We start from the raw sequence: 22,154 nt of genomic DNA, 5'->3' as shown, positions 1-22,154 counted from the left end.
GTTAACTTAACATAGCTTTAAGAAGTCACTGTTAGGCGCACTGTTAGCCGGGTGATGGGCAGCACTGCTCAAACAGCTGTTCTATGTTATAAAATCAACCGGCAAAAGACTCAAGATATTTGTTATTTAGTTTTAAATTAAAAAAGCTATAATAGCCATGCTTATAAGAAGACTTAAGTGCTTTCGGCGTCTGGGATCCCGCCACAACAGTTCGCACTACGTGACAACTCCAATATTTTATGTAAATGCAGGTGAGCACATATCCTTTATCCCAAAGGGTTCTAATGAATGGAATCCCAACTTTTTGATAGCTCCCCACATTGGTCACCTCTACTCGGCGGTTATAGCCGATGCCCACTGTCGCTACCAGAGATTAAGGAATCCGGAGCAGGATGTACGCCTCTGCACGGGAACGGATGAGCACGGCACCAAGATCCAACAGGCGGCGGCCCTTCACGGGATTCCCGTGGCCAAATATTGCGATGATATATCAGAGCGATATCGGGAGGTGTTCCGTAGTGCCAGTATCCAGCCAGAGGACTTTATCCGCACCACAGAGGAGCGACACAAGCGGGCAGTGTCCCATTTTTGGGTAAGATTGGGGTATGAAAAGTGTCCATGGTTGAACGAACCAACATATACATAAGTCCAAGTCCATATTATGGGTTGTTAAGCTACTCTCTATAAGGGTTAAATCTTACATATCCTAAAACATAAATGGAGAACCTATAGGTTATTACCAAGTCCTGAATATTTTCTTACTTCGTATACATGTGTCCTTCACCGTATAATATTAATTTAAACTATACTTTTTAGTACCTATCTTGAACTCTTCAAAAATACATACCATTACTACATTTTTATAACCATTTGATTCATTGTATAATTCTAACTATAATTAATCCATTTTCAATTATAGATATTATAAATCAAGTTAAATTCTTATTTTACCTATTATATCTTCCATCCATAGCGCACACTCCACGGACGGGGCCACATCTATTCGGCAGCCTACAGCGGCTGGTATTGCGTGTCCGACGAAACCTTCCTTACCGACTCCCAGCTGAGATTGGATGAGTCCACCGGCAGCCGTTACTCCCTGGAATCTGGGCATCCCGTCGAGTGGACCGAGGAAACCAACTACATGTTCCGTCTGTCACAGTTCCAGGACGATGTGCGCCATTGGGTGAAGCAGGAGGCTCGCATCCGGCCGGCCAAGTTCGAAAAGATTTTGCTAGACACTCTCAGCGAACCACTGCCGGATGTATCGGTATCACGTCCTTCCAACCGTGTCCACTGGGCCATTCCTGTTCCGGATGATGATACACAGACAGTCTACGTCTGGCTGGATGCTCTGGTCAACTATCTTAGCTCTGTGGGATATCCCAATGAGGGGGTACGTTTTATTAATCGAACTTTAACTCTTTAAATGAGGGAATTGGTAGTTAGGCTATAATCACTTATAATTATTTTGTAGTTGGTAGGAAGAGCACTTTAAAAGTCATTAGTATTTCTAGTTTTATGTTTAGACATTCCAAAAAATATTTAAATAATTCCAATCTTTCCCCATTTTAGTACTCCGTCCACTGGCCACCGGCGCAGCAGGTGATCGGCAAGGACATCCTCAAGTTTCACGGCATCTACTGGCCCGCCTTTCTCCTGGCCGCCGGCCTGGAACCTCCTGGACAGCTCTTCGTCCACTCGCACTGGACCGTCGACGGGCAGAAGATGTCGAAGAGCAGGCACAACGTGGTGGATCCCGTCCAGGCAGCCCGGCAGTACACCATGGAAGGCCTGAGATACTTCCTACTGCGGGAGGGCGTGGCCCACAGCGATGGCAGTGAGTGAATCGAAACCGCGAAATCCCTTTGATGTCTGTGGCTTGTTCGCTTTGCGGCATCAATGCCATGTGACCACCATAGAAATAGGCGGAGGAATAGGACGGGGCTAGGGATTGTGGGCAGGAGTAACCTGCCTGCGGTTATTCAAATAGTTTTTCCATCAAATTATCAACCGAAACTGTTGAGGTTGCCTTGAAGTGCTCGTATGTGAGTGGCCATCTGTCGTCGTTAGTTTTACGGCAATGGTTACCTCTGCTTTAATTTGCATTTCAATTTTATGCTCGAACTGCCAAACCGAAAAGGGAACCTAAAGTCGAGAACTGGCCAAAAGTTTTTGGTCCAACAGGCCAAGACGAAGGCGAGAGCTGACTTTTGTTTATTTGCCTCGAAAGTTTTTGTATTCCGAACTTGCAGAATTTGCATAAGGATGGGAATGGTATGGGGAAAACAGTTTTCGGGGAAAGTTTCCGTCAGGAATTCATCAATTGTCAGAGATACAGGCAGATATGATTACGTTCGACAATGGTTGGGGTTATCGAGAGCAATTAACACACTTCGCTGGGTGTCATGGGGATGCGTTTTGATTGATTCGCCAACCTTTTTCGGGTTTTCCATTTGCATAAATTGCTGGCGTGCCGCTCCCCTCTTCAAATTTAATTTTCAATTATTGCTGACTTTGCTTTTCCGACGGATTTTCCAGACAGCCGGCTGCTTTTCACGTTTGCCTTTATTCAATTTGCGCTTGTTGATGTTTCTCTTTTTAATTTTTTATTTTATGGCCCGCTGCCTTGCGGCTAATTTAATTGCATTTTTATTGCATTTGCCCGGCAAATTGAAACCAAAAAACAAAAAAAAAACGGCTCAATAAAAATGTGCGAACTGCAGCAGTGCGTCGGCGTCGCATAATTAAATTACAAAACTTCGACATCGCGCACATTTTGCATATTTTTCGGGCCATGAATGATTTATGCGACGCGGCAGATGAGTTTACTTTAATTTGAGCCGACTGCCGTCCATTAGGTGAAAAAATCACTTATTCCCCATCAAACGGTTTGCTTCAAATTCGATTTTGTGGCCCAAGGTGACATCCGGTTTTTCACAAAGCTGCTGGGACAACATCATTATTAAATGCTCAAGTTTTCATTACAGGCCAAACTTCCGCAACACAGAAATTGCATTTCGTATTTGAGGACACAACAGCTGCTGGTGGAGGAGCAGGAATGGTGGAAGGACCACGACCAGGACCACCAGCATCTGCGGTTATGTTAGAAAAAGTTGCCCAGGAAATGCAAATGGGGGAGGTGCGCTGATGCAATCAGCTTCCTTGGGGCGTCACTCAATTTTAAAATTTGAATACATAAACTTGTCATTGAAGACTGTTATAAGTACTTGCGAAGGTTTGTTGGCCTGGGAAAACGCATTTGTAAAATTGTGTTGCTCTCTTCGGACATCTTTTTAGACTGCTTTCAATTTGTACAACTCAACTAAACTATCCTCTTTACTTCGTCTTTTTCAATAATAGTATTTAAACGTCAGAATTTTAACCCAATTTTCCCCAAAGATAGTTTTTAACTGATATAGAGATTTTACTTAAAGATTTTTGAAATTGATAAATAGGTAACTAGGTCTCATTTTCAAAAAAGCTCAGATTAATCCAGTCGAAAGAATTTTTTTGGATTTTGTAAGGCTAACATGATCTTGATCTGATCCAAAACAGAATGCCTCATTGCATCGTAAAAACATAAAATTCTATAGCGTATTCTGGCTCATGATTCCTATGAATATTGATCAGATTCGCTTTCTTGTATAAGCTGAACCTTTGACTTATTCTTTCCGGGCTTAACTGATAATACATACTATGTATGTACATTCTTTTTATCGCTGCAAATTCCCAAAACACTTCCGCCTTCAATAAGATTAACATTTTTGAGAAGTTATCTCACACAGATTGTATTTTTAATCAAAAGTTTAAAGTACCAGCAAAAAAAGCAAACTATGGGATTCCTAGTCACAACGTATCCAATTAGTAACTGATATTCTCGTAGTATTTATTTTATATATTTTTGTTGTTGACAGGTATGTGATTTTATTTTAGTTCTCTGCACTTTATTTAAGTTCTTTGCAGATCTTTTCTTAATAATTTTTCCTAAATGTCAACCCACTACGTATTTGATCGACAGTCAGTCTGCGAGCAACGTGAGTTGTGGTTATGGGTGGTGGATCTGTGGAAAGATTTATTGGGGATCAGTGATCGCTCCTTAAAATTACCTCTTTTTTTTACTTACACTTTTCGTTTTTGCACAGCGTGTCTCCATTAATCTTAAAATCAGTCAGCATGGGCAACTCGTTTGTAATATTCCCAAAGATCACGTACATCTGAGCGGGTTCTCGTTTTCTGATGTTGGCATAACACTCTTCTTCGGTGGGATACGGATAGAGATTATTAACTTGATCCTAAAGAAAATCAGAATAATTTGAGTTGAGAGCATCTCTTATCCATTTATCGAATATTTTAAATACATACCACGTTTGCGCCGTGTGCCGTGAAGTCTGCCTCCCAATAGAATTCATTGAGGTCGGTCCTGTGGGCCGTAAAAATGCCTATGAAGGTACTACCCGAGTTCATAGTTCCATATGTAAAATATGAATCGCAATTGTTTTTCGGAAGATGTACATTTCGGTTGATCGAGTAGGCCATGACCGAGATCAGGGACGCGTAGAAGCAAAACCAAAATGTGGTAGACATAACGATGCTGATGGTGATCGAACACGAATGCCAAGTACTTTATAATGTGCTGACTTTTTATTTGAAACGCGAATGTACAAATGCTTTTATATGTATACAACAGAACGACTGATAACCGAACTCACAACACAAAATCCGAGAAAAGTATATATAATCCGATAATATAAATTTTCTTGCAGAGGGTTTTTCCTGCCCACATTAAAAAATATTTATTCTTGATCAGCATCTATTTAAATACATAAAAAGTTTATTAAAACCGGTCAAGTAAATAATATGGCTGCCCCAGGCACAATTGCAAAATTGATAGCAAAGTTAGTAATCCATTTATAATAGTTAAAGATAAAGTTTTTTTACAATTTCTTAAATATTTTTTTATTGTTTTATAACATATAATTATTTTATAATAATCTTTTCTTTTTATAGCTGTTGTATTTAAAGTTTGGTTTTTGTTTGTACACCATTTGCAAATGTAAAAATTCACCTCATCTGGGTTTTACCTATTAATCAAGGACTTTTGCTATATCATTATTGTGATGTTGGTATCAGTGTATGAGAGGTCATAATAAAGTTGAACATACAAATATTGATAAGGGAAGTAAATACTAAACATGTACTTACTTCCCTTATCAATATTTTTAATTAATTTTATTTAGTTACAACGTTTTATTAGCAGAAAAAGCATTAATTAATTAATCATGCTAGTATTGATTAGCTGTCAATTATTACAGCATTTTTTAATATTCTGTTATTTTTTACTCTAGGCAGTAGCTGAATCTATATCTGTGCAGTCTGTAAAATTTACTATAGAATATATAGAATAAATATTATCGCAGCTAAATACTTTTGCGGTATCCGCAAGATAATTAACGGTTTTACGGCTTATTCGACGTACAGCGCAGTTTCGAGTTAGGGTATATAGGGAATAGCATCGAAGATCTGTTTAAAAAAATATAATAGAACGAAAAAAATATAAACTTAGATAAAGAATTGTAGAAAGTATAATTTCCATCCGGCAATCAGGTTTTGTATCTTCTTGTCAATTTCTTTTTTACTTACGTAACTCTGTGCTGCACAGGGTTTTCCCGTTTAACTTTAAAAGTGTCATCCTGGGTAGCCATGGGTAAATATTTTCTTCCTTGAAACCTACAAACATTTGAGCAGGCGAGTCATTTTCCATTTGGTTTTTAATCATACTTTCGTTGAGATATGGTTCGAAGACAGAAATGGAATTCTTGTGAGAAAAAAGTAGGTGGTTCTGAACTCAAATAAATCACTTGGCAAAGCTTTAGCTTACGTTTACACAGCCATGAAAACTGAATTCTACCGTCCAATTAAATTGAGAAACGCCTGTTTTGGGTGCCGTGAAAAGCCCAATAGGATTCTCTCCATTGGCATCGAATGCGAATTTGAACTCTGGGCAATTTTGAATGGGATAAACCCATCCGGTTATTACACAGTCTATGGCTATCCAAAAACAAAATAAATGGAGAATTGACATTTCGGTTGATGGAACCGGTGTTGATGGAGCTTAAATAAAAACTGAGCCTCGACCTAATTCGCGAATATAAAATGTAAATAGTGATTTTGCGATTATAAACAAATGCTGATCTCAAGGGATTTGTAAAATTTTTATTGTGTGTTGTAGATTACAAAATAATTGGCAGTCAGAAAAACTAGGTTGGATGATTCATATCAATAAAAAAAAACTGAGAATCAGGGCTGTGAACTCTGAAAATGTGTTTTCTTAATATAATTTTATATTTATGAAAATAATATTTAAACGTATGTATACTGTCTTAAAATAATTATATCTATTAAATTAGATGTTGTCTATATCTGTAATATTAAGAAGGAAGAACGCTATAGTCGAGTACCTCGACTATCAGATACCCGTTACTCAAAGGGAAATGGAGATATGCAAGCAGCAAAGCGAGATTAAAATGCGCCACCTACCGGCGGTAGACAGATTTAAGCGTTATGGGCGTTAGAGTGGACGTGGCAAATTTATTTTTGGATCAATCGATAGGTATTGACGACACCAATACATTTCAGTTAAAATTTTTTATCTAGCATGCAAATTGTGGGCGTCACAGGTTTTTGCGGTTTGTGGGCGTTTAAGTGGGCGTGGCAAACTTTTTTTTAGGTCAATCGATAGGTATTGATGAGAACAATACATTTCAGTTAAAATTTTTTATCTAGCATCAAAACTGTAGGAGTTACAGTTTTGGGCGGTTTGTGGGCGTTAGAGTGGGCGTGGCAGTCTACTGAAACAAACTTGCGCTGCGTAAGAAGCTCAGGAATCTGTACGCCAAATCTCAATAGCCTAGCTCTCATAGTTTTCGAGATCTCAGCGTTCATCCGGACAGACAGATGGACAGACGGACAGACGGACATGGCTAGATCGACTCGGCTAGTGATCCTGATCAAGAATATATATACTTTATGGGGTCGGAAACGCTTCCTTCTGCCTGTTACATACTTTCCGACGAATCTAGTATACCCTTTTACTCTACGAGTAACGGGTATAAAAACATCATCATTATACTATGTATGTAACATTTTCTACACTAGGTAAACTTCTATAACTATAAACTAAAAACAAGTGTTAGCGGAATGGATCATCTTTTATACGAAAATTAGATAGTCCGGAGCCTGTTTTAAAGTAGTGCCCAGCCCTGCTAAAAATGTAATCTAAGATCTTATATTGCTAATTTTTTTTTGTGTTCCTTATCAGTTAAGTGAATTAATTTGAATTGACTTGAGGTCCTGATTGGATGGACATTCTCCGTGCCACGCGTACATTAGTCGAGGGAGGTGCATCTGTTGAAAATAAATGTATACATATATATATATATATATATATATATCACTAAAGTGATCATTATGCCAATACTTGGAATTTCTTACTCACACTTGCTTTTGGTGCACAGGGTTTCGCCATTAAGTGCGAAATGAGTCAGCAGGGGCAGCTCGTCGGCGATGTTAATGAACTTTACGTACATCTGGGCAGGGTATCCATACTGAATATTTGCGAGAAGACCCTCTGCGGAGGGAAAAGGTCTGAGGATCCCGACTTCGTCCTAAGAGACAAGACAATTGGATCATTTTGTATCACTAAACATGGCCCATAATTACCAAATTAGCGCCAATAGATGAAAACGTTGCCTCCCAGTAAAATTCCTTTAAGTGAGCCTTATTTGCCGTTAAAACGCCTATGAAATCATTTCCGTCTTCCTTGTAAGAAAAGTATTTATCGCAATTCGAAAACGGTATTACTACAGCCAAAGCAGAGTTCAAAAAGAGAAACAAACTTAAAACGAAAGCGGTCGACATTTTAGGAATACTTATAGAAGCTAAGTTAAAGCTAAGAATGATTGAAAAAAAAATATGTGGCCTGCATTTTATAATGGAAAGAAAACGGAAGTTAACTTTGGCAAGCCGAAATTGTGATACCCTTGCATCTTTAACGAATTAAAATATAACCAGAGTGGTTTGAGTAAAAAAATATTAAATTTAGAATAGCAAAAAAAAAAAGAATACTAAATAGATCGGTAAGAGTTTTAAATTTGATAGGAGTGTTGGTTGTTTTTGTTCTGATCAAAATTATAGAACTCTCTTTAAGTGTATAAATTCATGAAGGCTTATCTTTGAATAATGCTTCTTCTAAGAAAAAGTCCAGCTCACAACTTATAGATTACAGATATACCATAGCAACAGGAATTTTAATGGAGTTTTGTACGTTTAAGAAAAACTCTAAAATATTTTTTTATGTTTGAATTTATTTATTTTTCTGAAGGTTTTATAGCAATACTTTCGGATTCCAGAATTAAATTAGGTTTAAATTTAAGTCGCCAAGTTAGGTGTATTATTTTTGATTTTCGGCTAAAATTAGTAATATTTCATATTTATTTGCACGTGTGTAACCAATAACGATATAAAATTGGCAACGTTACGTTTTATCTTCATAATCCCTTGCTAAATTCTTGCATAATAAAGACCCTTTTGCCTGGCCTAACCCTCTGGCCCCTTGAATGTTTATTTAACCCCATATGTTTCACCCTTTTTCCAGACCTGTCCATCCGATCCGGGAAACTGATTCTGCTAAAGGGCAGACAAGAAATTAGTGTGTTTGGCACATAACCCATACGCCCCGTGTTGCCCGGGCAAATTTGCCTGACACCTCCGTCGGGCTGTCTCCGATTGCAGAGAGGCTTGTTACATATTTGATGGGCCATCCCCTGCACTTAAAGCCAAGTTATGCTGTTGAAAAATAGGGACAGCAGGGCAACAGGGCAAAATGGTGTCAAAGTTGCCTGCAGGCGAGGGCAAAAGTGGAGCAGCGACAAGTTTTTCAAGTTATTTAAGGTGCAGCCAAATAGGCAACAGTCCGCATTCGAAGTGCAGCACTTGGGGCACGTAAAAAAGTATTATTTATATTACTGTAGCCAGGAAGAGCGCCTCCATTTGTCTGAGGAAGGGATGGCATATCCTGTTCTTGCTCCTGGTGACTTGCGTTTCCGCCCACTTTGGTCACGTGGCAACATGTGCAGCGTGCTTAAAGTCGGTGGCAAGTGTTGTACACGGCTTCCTCGTGCCGTCAGCAACTTTTGCTTTTTTCCACAATTTGCAGCTGCTCACGTAAGCAGTTAATAGTTGCCCGGACTTTTCTACGGACTTCGGCTCCGGCAGGTAATGCCACATACAAAATACAACACGTGTTGCGGGGCCTCTTCGAACGTTTTCATTAGAAAGCAATACTCGATTGGCAGTCCTCCGCTAATAAAGTTTGAAGCTATTCACATTGCATTTCTGGCCAACGGCAGGCAAACGTTGGCGATGCCATCAAAATTCAATGCATTCAAAATGAAAAGCCTGCCGAACGGTTCAGTTAACTAATGGAAGGTCATAGGACTTTATGGTTACCCTAGTTGATTGGTTTTATTAATTTTTAATATGCCTCTATCCTTGAAAAAAGAATAGTTTAATTATTGTTTAAGGATAACATAAATTACTAATTTTAAAAAAAGGTTATATTTATTTGTGCATTTAAAAATAGTAAAAACTTTTCTCTTTTTTTGTTTAAAGATACTACAGTTCCATTCAAACTTTTATAACCTCTTCAAAATTATAGGTTATTAGGTCTTTAAGTTTTCCTGCTTGATACATTCTATGTTTACCCCAAAACTATCAAAAGTAGAAAACTTTGTTATTAAAATTGTAAATCTGCGAGGTAGCTGCAATTCCTATAACATTTCCCATTTTCCACATGCCAGGTGACTTGGCATGAATTTGATTTGGGGAAAACCAACGTACGTATATGCATGTGAATTCAACGCAACTCAACTCGACACTCTTTCATTTGAATTTCGGTTGACAAGCGGACTTTTGCCTTTTTGGGCGGGTGAGAAACTTTCTGCTGTATTTCTTCTAGTTGCGTAACAAATTAATGTTTCGGCAATACTTTCTGGCAGTTGTATTTCCCCAGAGAGAAAGGGCCAGCGGAAACCTCATTTGGCAGCTCAGGTAAAATAGGAGAAAGTTGAAAGGGCAGCATCGAAATGTATTTGCTTTGGGAATTATGGTTGTGCTCTGGTTTTATTTTCTTTTCGAAATCTGATCATCAAAATTTCGGTACTAAGAGCAATAGTAATTACTTGCCAGCAACAATTAGCCGATTATTGTCTTAGCAGGCACTGCCTGTTTTAATTACCCACAGGTTGCAGATGCAGTTGCAGCCATATTTTGTGGTCCCATTCGAAATTGTCGCATTTTTGGCAGTTTATGACATTTTAATGGGCTTAATTTTTAATTACATATAAGTGAGGGTCCTTGAAAAGGTTCCAAGTTGAGTTTATATAGTAAATGCCTCTTTAGTGTGGTCGTTTCTTTTAAAATAACAGGTTTTCTAGCATATACCGAAAAATGATTACTTTACCTTAAATCAAGGAAATCCTTTCAATTACCCTCAGTTTTTCTCAGGCTATATCTTTTTAATGGGCTTAGTTCTTAATAACATATAAGAAAGTAATAAGTTCTTATAGTAACTACACTTTTTTTTTGATGTCGTTTAAATATGTAGTAGTTTTTCTGGTATATACTGAAAAATATTTATTTTTTTTAAATCAAGGAAATCCTATCAGTTATGGAAAGTAGCTCCTCTATTTGTTCTGTTTTGTAGTTTTAAGTCGAGTGCATAAAATAAATGCACTGCTTGTCTACTTAATTTTCTCAAGTTTCCCCCGGCGAACACATCACATTATACGTATTATACTGGAATGAAGTCCTCACCGAGGCACTCTTTTTATCCCGCAGACTATCTCCCTCATTCAGTTCAATTTCCCTTTGGGCGAATATTCTGCAACTATTAGCGCAGCTTAAATCCTTTCGTGTTCAGCTTTGCTCCCGTAAAGCCACCAGAATCACCATTTTGTGGGGCGAATGGAAAATGGGGAAAACTCCTTGCCTTGCTCTTCCTTGCCTTGTTGTTGTTAAGTTACCTGGATTGTATCTTAACCGGCTTTGGTCGAAGGACAGGAACTCCTGACTCCTCGGTCTCTGTTTCCGGCGAGCTAATCCCCTTAATGGGCGGCCGGGCATACGGTGAATTTGTAAGCAGTTAATTCCGAGCCAAAAGAAAGTTAAAAGAAAGATAAAAATATCACTCATACAAGGAGCCTTAAAACATTATATACATAATTGAAATAAATAAAAATGTGTACAAATGAATGGCTTATTAAAAACCTTGTTTACAAATGATTGGATTTTTTAACAACACTCTTTGAAAGTATGTGTTTTTTAATATTTTGAAGATGCTAAAACCTTTTTCATTTTTAAAATATTAAGCTATACACAATTCTTTAAACTTGCCTAATGGGTCGTAGTCAGATAAGCATCTAAATATTCAAGTATTGCTGTCATAAAGAGAAGTATCCAAGAACATTGTTCTTGAATTGAGAACATTTGTTCTTAAAACCGTTTAAGTATATTTTGGTATCAATATAAGAACGAAATTATGAGTAGAGTTAAATTGAGTTTATCTAACAACTTTTTGATAATTATACACTAAGGACTGAACTAATAGTTTATTTGTACATACAATGTACTTAAATACCGTCAATCCAACTTGATTCGAACAAAATAAAAACATTTTCAACTTAAAAATGTCGTTCTATTTTTAAGAACATTTTCAAATCAGATGAGAACGTCAGAATGTTCTCTGTGTATGTATGGGTTGAACTTAATTATTTAATCCAAATTAAATTAGGGAATACAAATATGTAAATATACTTAAGCTTCTTTAAACACCTATTTAACTTAAAATTAAAAGGGTATCCTTACTTAAATTAATTGGGATTGTATAGAATACCATAGTTATATTTAAATATGCGAAACACAAAATGAGGCGTTCTTTAGAAATCCATTATGCTCAAAGTTAATTTTTTGTTATATAAGTTGATTGTTTGGGCGCAGCTGTCGCTTTTTGTGTAGCTTTATCCTGGTTAAACTGACAAGTTGTCTTCCCTGGTTTGCCTTAACAGACTACAGCCACGTGAAGGCGCAGCGCATCCTCAACTCGGAACTGGCGGACACCCTGGGCAATCTGCTATCACGTGCCTGCGCCAAGTCGCTGAATCCCGGCCAAATCTATCCATCAGCCAACGCCGAGCACTTGGCGGATCTCCTCCGGAGCCTGGATGCGGCCAAACGCCTGCAGGATACGCTTCTGCAGCTGTCAGGTGAGTGGATTGGAATGGAAAGTGGAGTGCAGGGAGTAGAGAAAGTGCAGGGAGTGGAGTGGAGTGCTGCTTTGTCATTTTAATATTTAAGCAGCCAGGCTCTAGCTGAAGAGGCGCCATCTCGAGATAGAGATATTCGTAGAGATGGTTTATAATCTGCATTTGCGTTTGCATCCGCATCCGCATCTGCCCGAAGCACTTCCGGCCAATCTCCGAGCGGCAAGTGCACTCGAGAGTGTGGCCAAGCCAGCGAGCTTATGGCTTTAAGTGCGCCAAGTGAAGCCATCATTTTCTATATTGTATTTTGTGCACTTAAAGAAAATTGCAATTAAAAGTGGTATATAAATGCCAAAAGTTTATGGGGACTTCAACAAAAATTAATTTTATATTTTAAAAGAAAATTTTGAACTAAAAAATATATTTGCATTCAAACTACCTATTTTGAAAGACCACATAATAAGCTTACTTGATCTGTAGTTTTTATTGGGATAGAGCCACAAAAGTCTGAGTTAAACATTTATTTCTTAAAGCATTTTAAAGCAATTTGTTTTTTATTCTAAATATAAATAAGTAGCGGTTTAGTGCAACCTATAGGATACACATATAGTTAAAATAATAAAGGATAAATAATAGTCATGTTTTAAAGTTCAACACCTTTTTGGTAAGCTAAAAAAGCGGTTTTAAACTGAGAAACTGTTCAACATTTTAAAGTTTGAAACCATTTCTTTAGCTACTAGATTTTTTTCGAAATTTCTTTTTAAGTGCCTTGAATGTTTCGTATTTTGCAGAGCGATGCGCGTCGCATTACGAGTGCAATCACTTCCACTTGGTGGCCGACACTGCCATGGCGGCTCTGCATGCGGCCAACAACTTCTTCGAGAGCTCCAAACCCTGGACGCTGAAGGCGGGCGCACCGGATGCCAACCCGCCCCGTTTGGAGACCATAATCGCCATGACAATGGACGCTCTGCGGCTCTGCGGCATTGTGCTGCAGCCCATAATTCCCCAGCTGGCCACGCGGCTGCTCGATAAGCTGAGCATACCCACCGCACAACGTGGCTGGAATCATTTGGCCCACAGTTTTGCCACCAGCGCCGCGAGTCTCGGCGGGAGCCGTCAATTGGATGGGCAAACCAGTGCCCTGCTCTTCCAGCGGATTCTCGAGGAGAAGGTCGTCAAGGAGCAGGATGAGAAGGAGCAGCAGAAGCCGCAGCCAGCCAAGCGGAGCAAATCGAAGAAGAAGGAGCGCCGCGATACAATGTCCTGAAGTAGCCGTAATAAACTGATTCCAAAGCCAAGTCACCGGCGACATTTATTCATTGCGAGGGCCAAATAGCACTGAGCTGCTATAAATCAGCTTTTCCTATAATTTAATTTCCTAAATTTATGTAGCTAACAAAATTTGTTAATGTTTGTTCTGCCTAGATCGGAAAATAACTTCTAAGATGTGTTAAAGATTCAAAGATTTGACTTTTGTATGCATTTTGTAAAGGAATATAACGAAAGACTAGCCTCTATGTTTAAAAAAATATTGTATTTTGTGTTAAGCAATTCAGTTTGTTATAATTTGGCCAACAGCCTTTGTAAACCAGTGCAGGCAATCGAAAACGAAGGGCTCCCACTTCGAGTCTCATTAAAATCCACTTAATTATGTGCAGGAAGGAAAAAGCAGTGCCGTCAGCAGCATCGCTGTCTCATATTCCTTTGTAATTTATTACGCGTAATTGAAGTCAGCATCAGGTGGCAAGTATGGGACGTTATTTATGGCCTTCAATTGGCAAAAAGGTTGAGGCCAGGCCGCCAAGCCCAAACTTGAGGCCAGACTTTTATTTGTTAATTTATTTTAATTTCCACAAGCCAGCCCAAAAAAAAAAACGAGGAGTAGAGAAAAGTAAGCACACCATTAAAGTACCCCACGAGCAGGGTAATCAAAATAAATGGCTATGTGGCCCTCGATTTAAGTGGGAGTGCATATGGGAGTGGTGGAGTGGTTGAGGGCCGAGTCAAGTGCAGCCATTAGAGTACATGGCTGGCTGGCCCAGAGGAGTAGACAAAGCTGATTAGATTACCCGCCAGCCAAAGCCAGATCCGCTTCGTGGAAATAGTTTAATTACGATTTCCCCTCGAAGTTCGCACACGGCATCAATCAAGTCTCAAGCCCAGAAGTCAAGAATCATTGGCCAAGAGTTTGCGGTTTTCTTTAAATATCTGTTTTTCCGCTTGGCTGATGCGAAAAGCGCAAGGAGTTGCACCTGCTTTGTAGATTTGTTGCATAGAAATTTACTTAGAATTTTACCTCAATTGTAAAATATATTAAATTTAAATTAAATGAATTATAAAATAATACATTTTGTAAATCGTGTACTTCATTCTTAAATGTAGATTTTTGTTTAATAGTTGTTACATTTATTTATCAGCAGTTTACTTGAAATTCTTGTCTTTTATAAGTTAGATTCCATGTTTAAGTAAGAGCATAAAGTAAGAGTAGATTTTGTAATACCTATATGTGTTATTTATATTTCGAATTTTAAGTAGATATGGTTCCCTTACTAGTGTAAAAAATTCCTGTACCCTTTCCACCACTGATTTCTGTTGATTGCACGTAAATTGCAGACATTACCGCCGCCATCAGCTGCAGGTAAACAACAATTTAACTCCATTCTGCCGTAGACCGCCGCTTAACCCTCTACACCCCACTCAATGTGGCCCAGCTTGGCAATTAGGACGCCAAAATGTGCGGGCTTTTGGGCCCAGTTAACTTGCAATTTGCAGTGCAGTTGCTGAAGTTGAGGAGATGCTGATGTGGATCTGGATGCGGATGCGGATAGTGCTGCTGATGCGGATGTGCATGTTGATGCAGACACTTTACCATTGGCCCAGGCAGCTAAAACATGAAATATATATCGGACAGGCAGACAACCAGACACGTTGAGCAATTAGGGGAAGGGCTTGCTGCATTGTCTGCTCTAAAATCTGGTAATTGGTCTGCAACTCGAATGGTATTGGAAACGATTATGTCGATATTTGGGGTAACTAAATGCCTTGCTTGCCAATTTAGGAACGAAAACCTGCATAACTAGGACATTGGAGGAGCTATTGTTAGAGCTCATAGAATATTTGCAATACCTGCCTATGGTTACTATAACCCTTTACTCACCAACTTAACATTAAAAATAATATTAAAAAAAATATTACATTAAATTTCGATATGAAATATTATATATTCTATATTATTAGATATTCTTTGGTGACTGGCAAAGTGTTGGCCTGTGATTTCAATAAAGCCTACATAAAACGAATTAATAGTTTGCACAGCCGCATTATAAGACAACTTAAATTATATTTAACCAACCTTCCTTTGCCGAGGCGCCTTCCCTTCAATCTGCCGTCCATAATTTAATATCCAACGGGGTGAAATTAAATTTATAGTGCAGGTAAATTAAGTTGACGTTAATAAGACAGCACAGGGATAAGGAAAAAAACACAGAGCAGAACAGAACAGGGCAGCATAAACAAGCGCATTAACATGCTTGACTTGTAAAAAGTTGTTAAGTTTGCATTTAAAATGAAATTATGCAGTCTGGGATGGAGAAGTGAGGTAATAAGGTTAATGATTCACTTTAAATGCTGCTTAAACTCGAACGCGGAACCAGAACCAGACCCAAAGTGGCTGTTGTTCCCATGGATGTTGGATGCTGGATGCTGGATGGTACCCCCTGCTGCACTTTGATTAATTACAAAGTTGCTTTGTCGAGATTGCCGCCGTTTGCCGTCTGCCGGCCACAACTCTCCACTCGGGCAATGCATAATTTAATTTGCCTGCCAGCCACGTGGCGTATGCGCAATATTGTAAATGAATTAGCCGCGAACCAAGTTGCCACTCGTTGTAGTTAAGCGCTGTTTCGCTGTTTCGATGGGGGAGCTCAAAGACATCGAAATTGATTTGCTTTTGGTTGCCCCGGCCGTCCCTCTTGGAGTCCGATTCGAAACTTTTCTTAAAGACCACATGCACGTATACTTACTATTAAATTTTGATTATTTACTATCAAGTAGTTTTAAAACAGAACTTATACTCTAACAAGATCATTAAAAATTCTATTCAAGATATAACACTTATACTATATAAAAATTTCCCAAAAAGAAGCGTTCAAATTTATAATACAAGCAAATATTCGGTTATATGTATCGACATAAAAATAAACACATTACTTATAGGCATGAATAATGGGTTATAAGCGATAAGAAAAATGGCATCAGTTCCATCCTGCTTTAGTGATAAGCAAATCTTTGGGGAATTCTGAAAAATAATATAAATGATTACAAGGTCGGGATTAATGTCCCATTTCACCTACAGTGGGAACCAATAAATTAAATAAATAATTTGGAAAATAAATCCATCTTCTTGTATTGTCACTTAGAAAAATTTTTTAATATTATACAGCACTTAACATAAACTTATACCCATTTTATGTTCATTTAGGCAAATTTTTAGGACATTTATAGCCATGTTTAGCCACATTTAGTCCGTTATTCAGTAAACTATAGTCAAGCTCTTTTTTATGGTTGTCGTAACACCATATTAGGTAAATTTAAATCCCCATATTTTTTAATAATAACTCAGGTAGCCTAAATCCAAGATAGTTGCCCAATACCAAAGCAGCTTACATAATGCATCAAAGTTGGTTAATTGGATTTTCCGATGGTGCATCTATCGAGAACACTTTAGCTTTCAAATATGCAAATACCACAATGGCTTTCATCCGATAAATGCAATAATGATGGCAAATGTGCGAATGCCGCTTAACTAATTCATTAGGCCAACGCAAAAGTGTTTAATGAATCGTTGCCAGGGCCGCAATGCAAAAACAGTTGTTGTAATTCAGCAATTAAAGCAATTAAATGTGCAAATTAAATCGAGCGTATTGGGCATTTAATTAGAGCAGATTTATGCGGCAAATGGCAACACAGCTTGCTAAGTAGTTTCCACAGACTGGGCATAGATTTGGGTAACTCGACATCATTTGTAATTAAATTGCACTACTAAATCCTCGATGCGGAGTCCTTAATCCTTGGAAACCAACTACAACCTAGTGCCAAGTAACTATGCGAGTCGTTATCCCTTTTAATGAATTTTTTTCTAGACCCGTTCGGCCTTCGCTTTTCATTTTGCCGGGCTGCAAAGTTTATTTTCACCCCCTTTAACCCCTTAACCCCCCCCCCCCATTTTACGTTTTCAGCAACCTTTTTGCGCCAAAGTAAATATTTTACTATGCCACTATTTAAAGCATACTTTCTGGCTGCTGTCGGCGCAGCTGGAAAACCACAGCTGGAAAACCTGCGGCGAAGGAAAATGCTGCTGAAGCAACAGCCCGGCAGCCATTTTATTTTTGCAATATTTTCCAGGTCAAAATGTCGTAGAACTTTTATTAACTTCATGCCCAAAACCCTCAGCATGTCTATATATATATATCTGTGTGTTGTTTGCCAGGACGTGTTTGTGTCTCGTCCTTGTGTTTGTGTCTAAACATTAAAAGTGGCTTAGTACTGTCGGTTGTGTGTGTGTGTGGGCGTAAGTGTTTGGGTCTCATGTTGATAACTTATATTGGGGATGTCAACAACCGAATGCGCTTCGAGTGGATTTTGCATCGCAGTCAATGACCATGGCTCGTTATCCTTGCCAGGACTCCAGAGGCTAGTCGTTTGCTTGGTTTTATGACCTGGAAAGAGGCCACTCAAATTGACCAGAGAGCCGCAAGCTTATTTTAAAGTTTAACAACACACATAAAGTCTTGAATTTTGGTAGGAAAATCTTGCAAGAAGTTTGATAAGTAGGACAAATTAATTTGCTGCACTTTTTGCATGACAATGCAAGATTTATGAACAACAGCCGCACACAAAGGGCCGGGCGAAAAAATGAAAAATGTAATTTCAACGAAGACAAAGGCGACGACAGACAACAGATGAGAGCTGGAAAATGAAATTCACCTTCGGAAAATACCTGTGCTTGGCTGGCTAGGGGCTTTTGTGTCTATCGGCCCTGTTCTCAATTTTAAATTCGCGATTTTTATTCGTGAAATCGATAAATGTTTTTTGTATAAAAATTTTACAATGAAAATGAGCTCATAAAAAAAATATATAACGATTTTAGCTGACCAAGAAAATAATTCCTTATTTTATTTTAGAAACTAGAAGCAAATAGCGATTTTTCTATATATTTATATGTTCTCAATTTTAAATTCGCGATTTTTATTCGTCCAATCGATAGAAGATGTTTTTTCTACCAAAATTTTACAATGAAAATGAGTTTAAAAAAAAAATATATATAACGATTTAAACTACCCAAGAAAATAATTCCTTATTTTATTTTAGAAACTAGAACAAATAGCGATTTTTATACCCGTTACTCGTAGAGTAAAAGGGTATACTAGATTCGTCGGAAAGTATGTAACAGGCAGAAGGAAGCGTTTCCGACCCCATAAAGTATATATATTCTTGATCAGGATCACTAGCCGAGTCGATCTAGCCATGTCCGTCTGTCCGTCTGTCCGTCTGTCCGGATGAACGCTGAGATCTCGGAAACTATGAGAGCTAGGCTATTGAGATTTGGCGTGCAGATTCCTGAGCTTCTTACGCAGCGCAAGTTTGTTTCAGTAGACTGCCACGCCCACTCTAACGCCCACAAACCGCCCAAAACTGTGGCTCCTACAGTTTTGATGCTAGAATAAAAATTTTAACTGAAATGTAATGTTCTCATCAATACCTGTCGATTGACCTAAAAAAAAGTTTGCCACGCCCACTTTAACGCCCACAAACCGCGAAAACCTGTGACGCCCACAATTTTTATGCTAGATAAAAAATTTTAACTGAAATGTATTCGTCTCGTCATTACCTATCGATTGACTCAAAAAAAAGTTTGCCACGCCCACTTTAACGCCCACAAACCGCAAAAACCTGTGACGCCCACAATTTTCATGCTAGATAAAAAATTGTAACTGAAATGTATTGGTCTCGTCGATACCTATCGATTGATCCAAAAAAAAATTGGCCACGCCCACTCTAACGCCCATAACGCTTAAATCTGTATACCGCCGGTAGGTGGCGCATTTTAATCTCGCTTTGCTGCTTGCATATCTCCATTTAGCTGAGTAACGGGTATCTGATAGTCGAGGTACTCGACTATAGCGTTCTTCCTTGTTCTATATATTAAACAAGAGCTACTTCTAATGTAAATAACTAAACTAACTTGAGCAACCCATTTAGACAAAATTTCTGGTATAAAACCAGAAATTCTGTGGGATTTCCAAAAAAATTTTATGAGATATACTTTTGTTATGTACTTTTTTCTAGAGTATTCTTGTTTTAATCTGTTTTAAGTGATAAGGATTTCGTGGAATGTACTAAACGCAAAGCTTTCCCAGCAGTCTCTACTCGGACTTTATCATCATCGGTCTGGAAATGTCTAGCACTGTGCTGGTCCTACTGTTTCTTTGGCTGAGCTCAGCTCTGGGTTTACTGGTGCCCCAACATTATTGCGACAATCACTTCAGATACGCCTCGAATGACGGTAACCGCACCTATATTGGCGTTTTCACAGCGCCCGAAACGCGATCACGAAGTTTAAATATAAATTTAAACTGGCAGGTGACATTCGAAATGCAAGGAAGACGCAACGTAAGTGGCTATTCAGATCGGTTATCCTACAATTTCCATACCTATATTTTCACAGATGTTTGTAAGCCCTCTTACCACTTATCCCAGCAGTGAAGAGGCGGCCGTGAATATTAAGAACGGACAGCCGGCACAGGTTTGGGTACACTTCATCAATATCACCAATGAGCTGCCCAAGCTGACCTCTTTGAATCTCAACGGACAGGAGCTGTGCCACAGTGCACCATGTGAGTAAAGAAGGTGTACTTTTACGGAATCCATTAAGTTCTGATCTGGGATCACTGTTATATCTTTCGCAGACAGATTAAGAAAGACCAGAGTCACGGTGAAGCATCATATGTACATAACGAAAATAAGGACACCCATTGTGCCCACTACAGAAGTGTATCCACAGCTTTATAGTATAGAGTAAATGGTTACCTACCTTCCACTGATTCACTTATAATTTTACTCACAACTGCAAATATACTTCACCATATTAAAGAAATCTAAAAATTGGTTTAATATTTTGATAAGCAAACAATATGTTTAATTTGTGTGTGTTCTGTAAAACTCAACTCCCTATCACCCATGGTAAAATTTGGTGTAATACCTTTCATTTACATTCTTAGGTTAAGCTAGGAATTAGTTTTAATTTTATAAAGAAGTTTAAATGTGGTGTTAAAATAAAAAAAATATATGAACACTTTTAATGGGAATTTGATAAAGTTTTATCATGAAAAGTAATTGCTTAAGTCTCGAAATGGATCCCATTATCAGTCTTTAAAAATATTACCTATTACATTTTATGTGTATGCTGCTAAATATGTTGATATATTTATTCTTATTTAAAAATGCAACGGTAGCTGGTTATCAATCTAAAATATTTTTCTTTTTTTTCTGTATTGCTCTCTAAAAAAATTGTTTGTGTACTTATTATCAGCATTTACCAATCCCAAAAATATACATTTTTAGATTCTTGCTTAGACAGATAATAATATGTTGGGATGATTTAGCTGTCAGTGCTTAATCCGACCTAATCAACAGCGGTTCTAAAAATGCGACTTGCTTGGCTGACTTTATTTTGGGTTTCTTTGAGCTCAGCTCAATACCCAATTATTCCTGAAAATAATTGCGATGGTTTCTTTCAATATGCCCCAGCAGCGTTTGATGGGCATTATATGGGTATTTTTACTGCACCCTTTATTTCAAATTTAAATTTTCACTGGAAAGCGACATTTGTAATTAGAGGATATCGTGGGGTAAGAATGTTTTTTGTTCAAATTGTGTTTAAATAAACATATGAAAATATTTTCTAGATCTTTGTTAGCCCCATCATGCCGTATCCCAACGAAGAGGGTTCTGCATCTAGCATTTTAAGTAACAAGCAGGCTCAGGTATTTGTAAACTTTGTGAATATCAACAACGAGCTGCCAAAACTGAAACTATTGACCTTAAATGGATGGGAGCTTTGCAGTAATAAAGGATGTGAGTAAAAAGTTATGGTTTTTCTAGATTGCTTTCTGAACTAATTATTTGTTAATATAATTTTTCTCATCTGCGCAAAAGACGGTAATTATTCTACTACAATGACTGTAAAATACACAATGGATCAATATAAAATCGCACAATACCGGAATTTACCTATGACTACAGAACCTCCCCAAAACAATTATCAAAATATTTCCATTATATCCATGGAATAACACGATTTCGTGGAATTCAACGGAACACTGATGTTGATAATAATATATTATGTTGATAAAGAAAGCTGTTTTTTAAAGTAATAAAAGCTTTGTTGCTTGGGTTTTTTTCAAGCTCTGACTCTATGAAAAGTACTCATATGCAAAAGGTAATTAATGGTTTCAAAATGTATCATGAAAATTATTTTATGTCAGTAATTAATTATAACAACACCTTAGAAGTTAAATTTTTTCTAAAAGTTTCTGACTTATCACTGAATGCTCAACAAACACATGTTATTAGAGAAAAGAATCCACCTTAAAATCTTTTAAGAACTTGACTAAAATGGGAACACGTCGGGATCCTTTTTGAGTATTTTCTTGACGTTGCATGCGAATATTTGACAGCACGTTAAATGGGCCGTAGTGGAACTTTTTCGTTGCTGCCAGAGCCTTGCTAATTTTGCCTGGCCCCAATAATCGGGTTGCTCAACTGGAGAGG

General features: G+C 38.0%; 3 protein-coding genes and 1 long non-coding RNA gene across 4 annotated transcripts; 2 read left to right on the top strand and 2 right to left on the bottom strand.

The window, feature by feature from the left end:
• Nucleotides 1-85: 85 nt before the first annotated feature.
• Nucleotides 86-13,994, top strand: MetRS-m (Methionyl-tRNA synthetase, mitochondrial). The gene is made up of 6 exons (XM_036818493.3): nt 86-251; nt 312-592; nt 974-1,396; nt 1,576-1,840; nt 12,126-12,323; nt 13,112-13,994. Exons 1-6 carry the CDS (start codon nt 158-160, stop codon nt 13,588-13,590), a joined length of 1,740 nt encoding a protein of 579 aa, XP_036674388.3. The 5' UTR covers nt 86-157; the 3' UTR covers nt 13,591-13,994.
• LOC108016408 (uncharacterized) lies at nt 3,776-4,629 on the bottom strand. The gene is made up of 3 exons (XM_017083057.4): nt 4,366-4,629; nt 4,127-4,295; nt 3,776-4,063 (listed from the first exon to the last, which is right to left on the bottom strand). Exons 1-3 carry the CDS (start codon nt 4,585-4,587, stop codon nt 3,975-3,977), a joined length of 480 nt encoding a protein of 159 aa, XP_016938546.3. The 5' UTR covers nt 4,588-4,629; the 3' UTR covers nt 3,776-3,974.
• Nucleotides 4,973-6,140, bottom strand: LOC139352951 (uncharacterized). The gene is made up of 3 exons (XR_011604015.1): nt 5,882-6,140; nt 5,644-5,818; nt 4,973-5,523 (listed from the first exon to the last, which is right to left on the bottom strand). It is a non-coding gene; the product is annotated as an uncharacterized lncRNA (long non-coding RNA).
• Nucleotides 13,995-19,735: 5,741 nt separating the features above from the next.
• Nucleotides 19,736-20,478, top strand: LOC108016410 (uncharacterized). The gene is made up of 3 exons (XM_017083058.4): nt 19,736-19,994; nt 20,050-20,218; nt 20,291-20,478. Exons 1-3 carry the CDS (start codon nt 19,779-19,781, stop codon nt 20,401-20,403), a joined length of 498 nt encoding a protein of 165 aa, XP_016938547.3. The 5' UTR covers nt 19,736-19,778; the 3' UTR covers nt 20,404-20,478.
• The last annotated feature ends 1,676 nt before the right edge of the window (nt 20,479-22,154 follow it).

This window comes from Drosophila suzukii, chromosome 3 (assembly GCF_043229965.1).
Source record: "Drosophila suzukii chromosome 3, CBGP_Dsuzu_IsoJpt1.0, whole genome shotgun sequence".
Lineage (NCBI taxonomy): Eukaryota > Metazoa > Arthropoda > Insecta > Diptera > Drosophilidae > Drosophila > Drosophila suzukii.
Note: the sequence above shows the minus strand (reverse complement) of the source record. Positions and strands in the feature narration are given on the sequence as shown.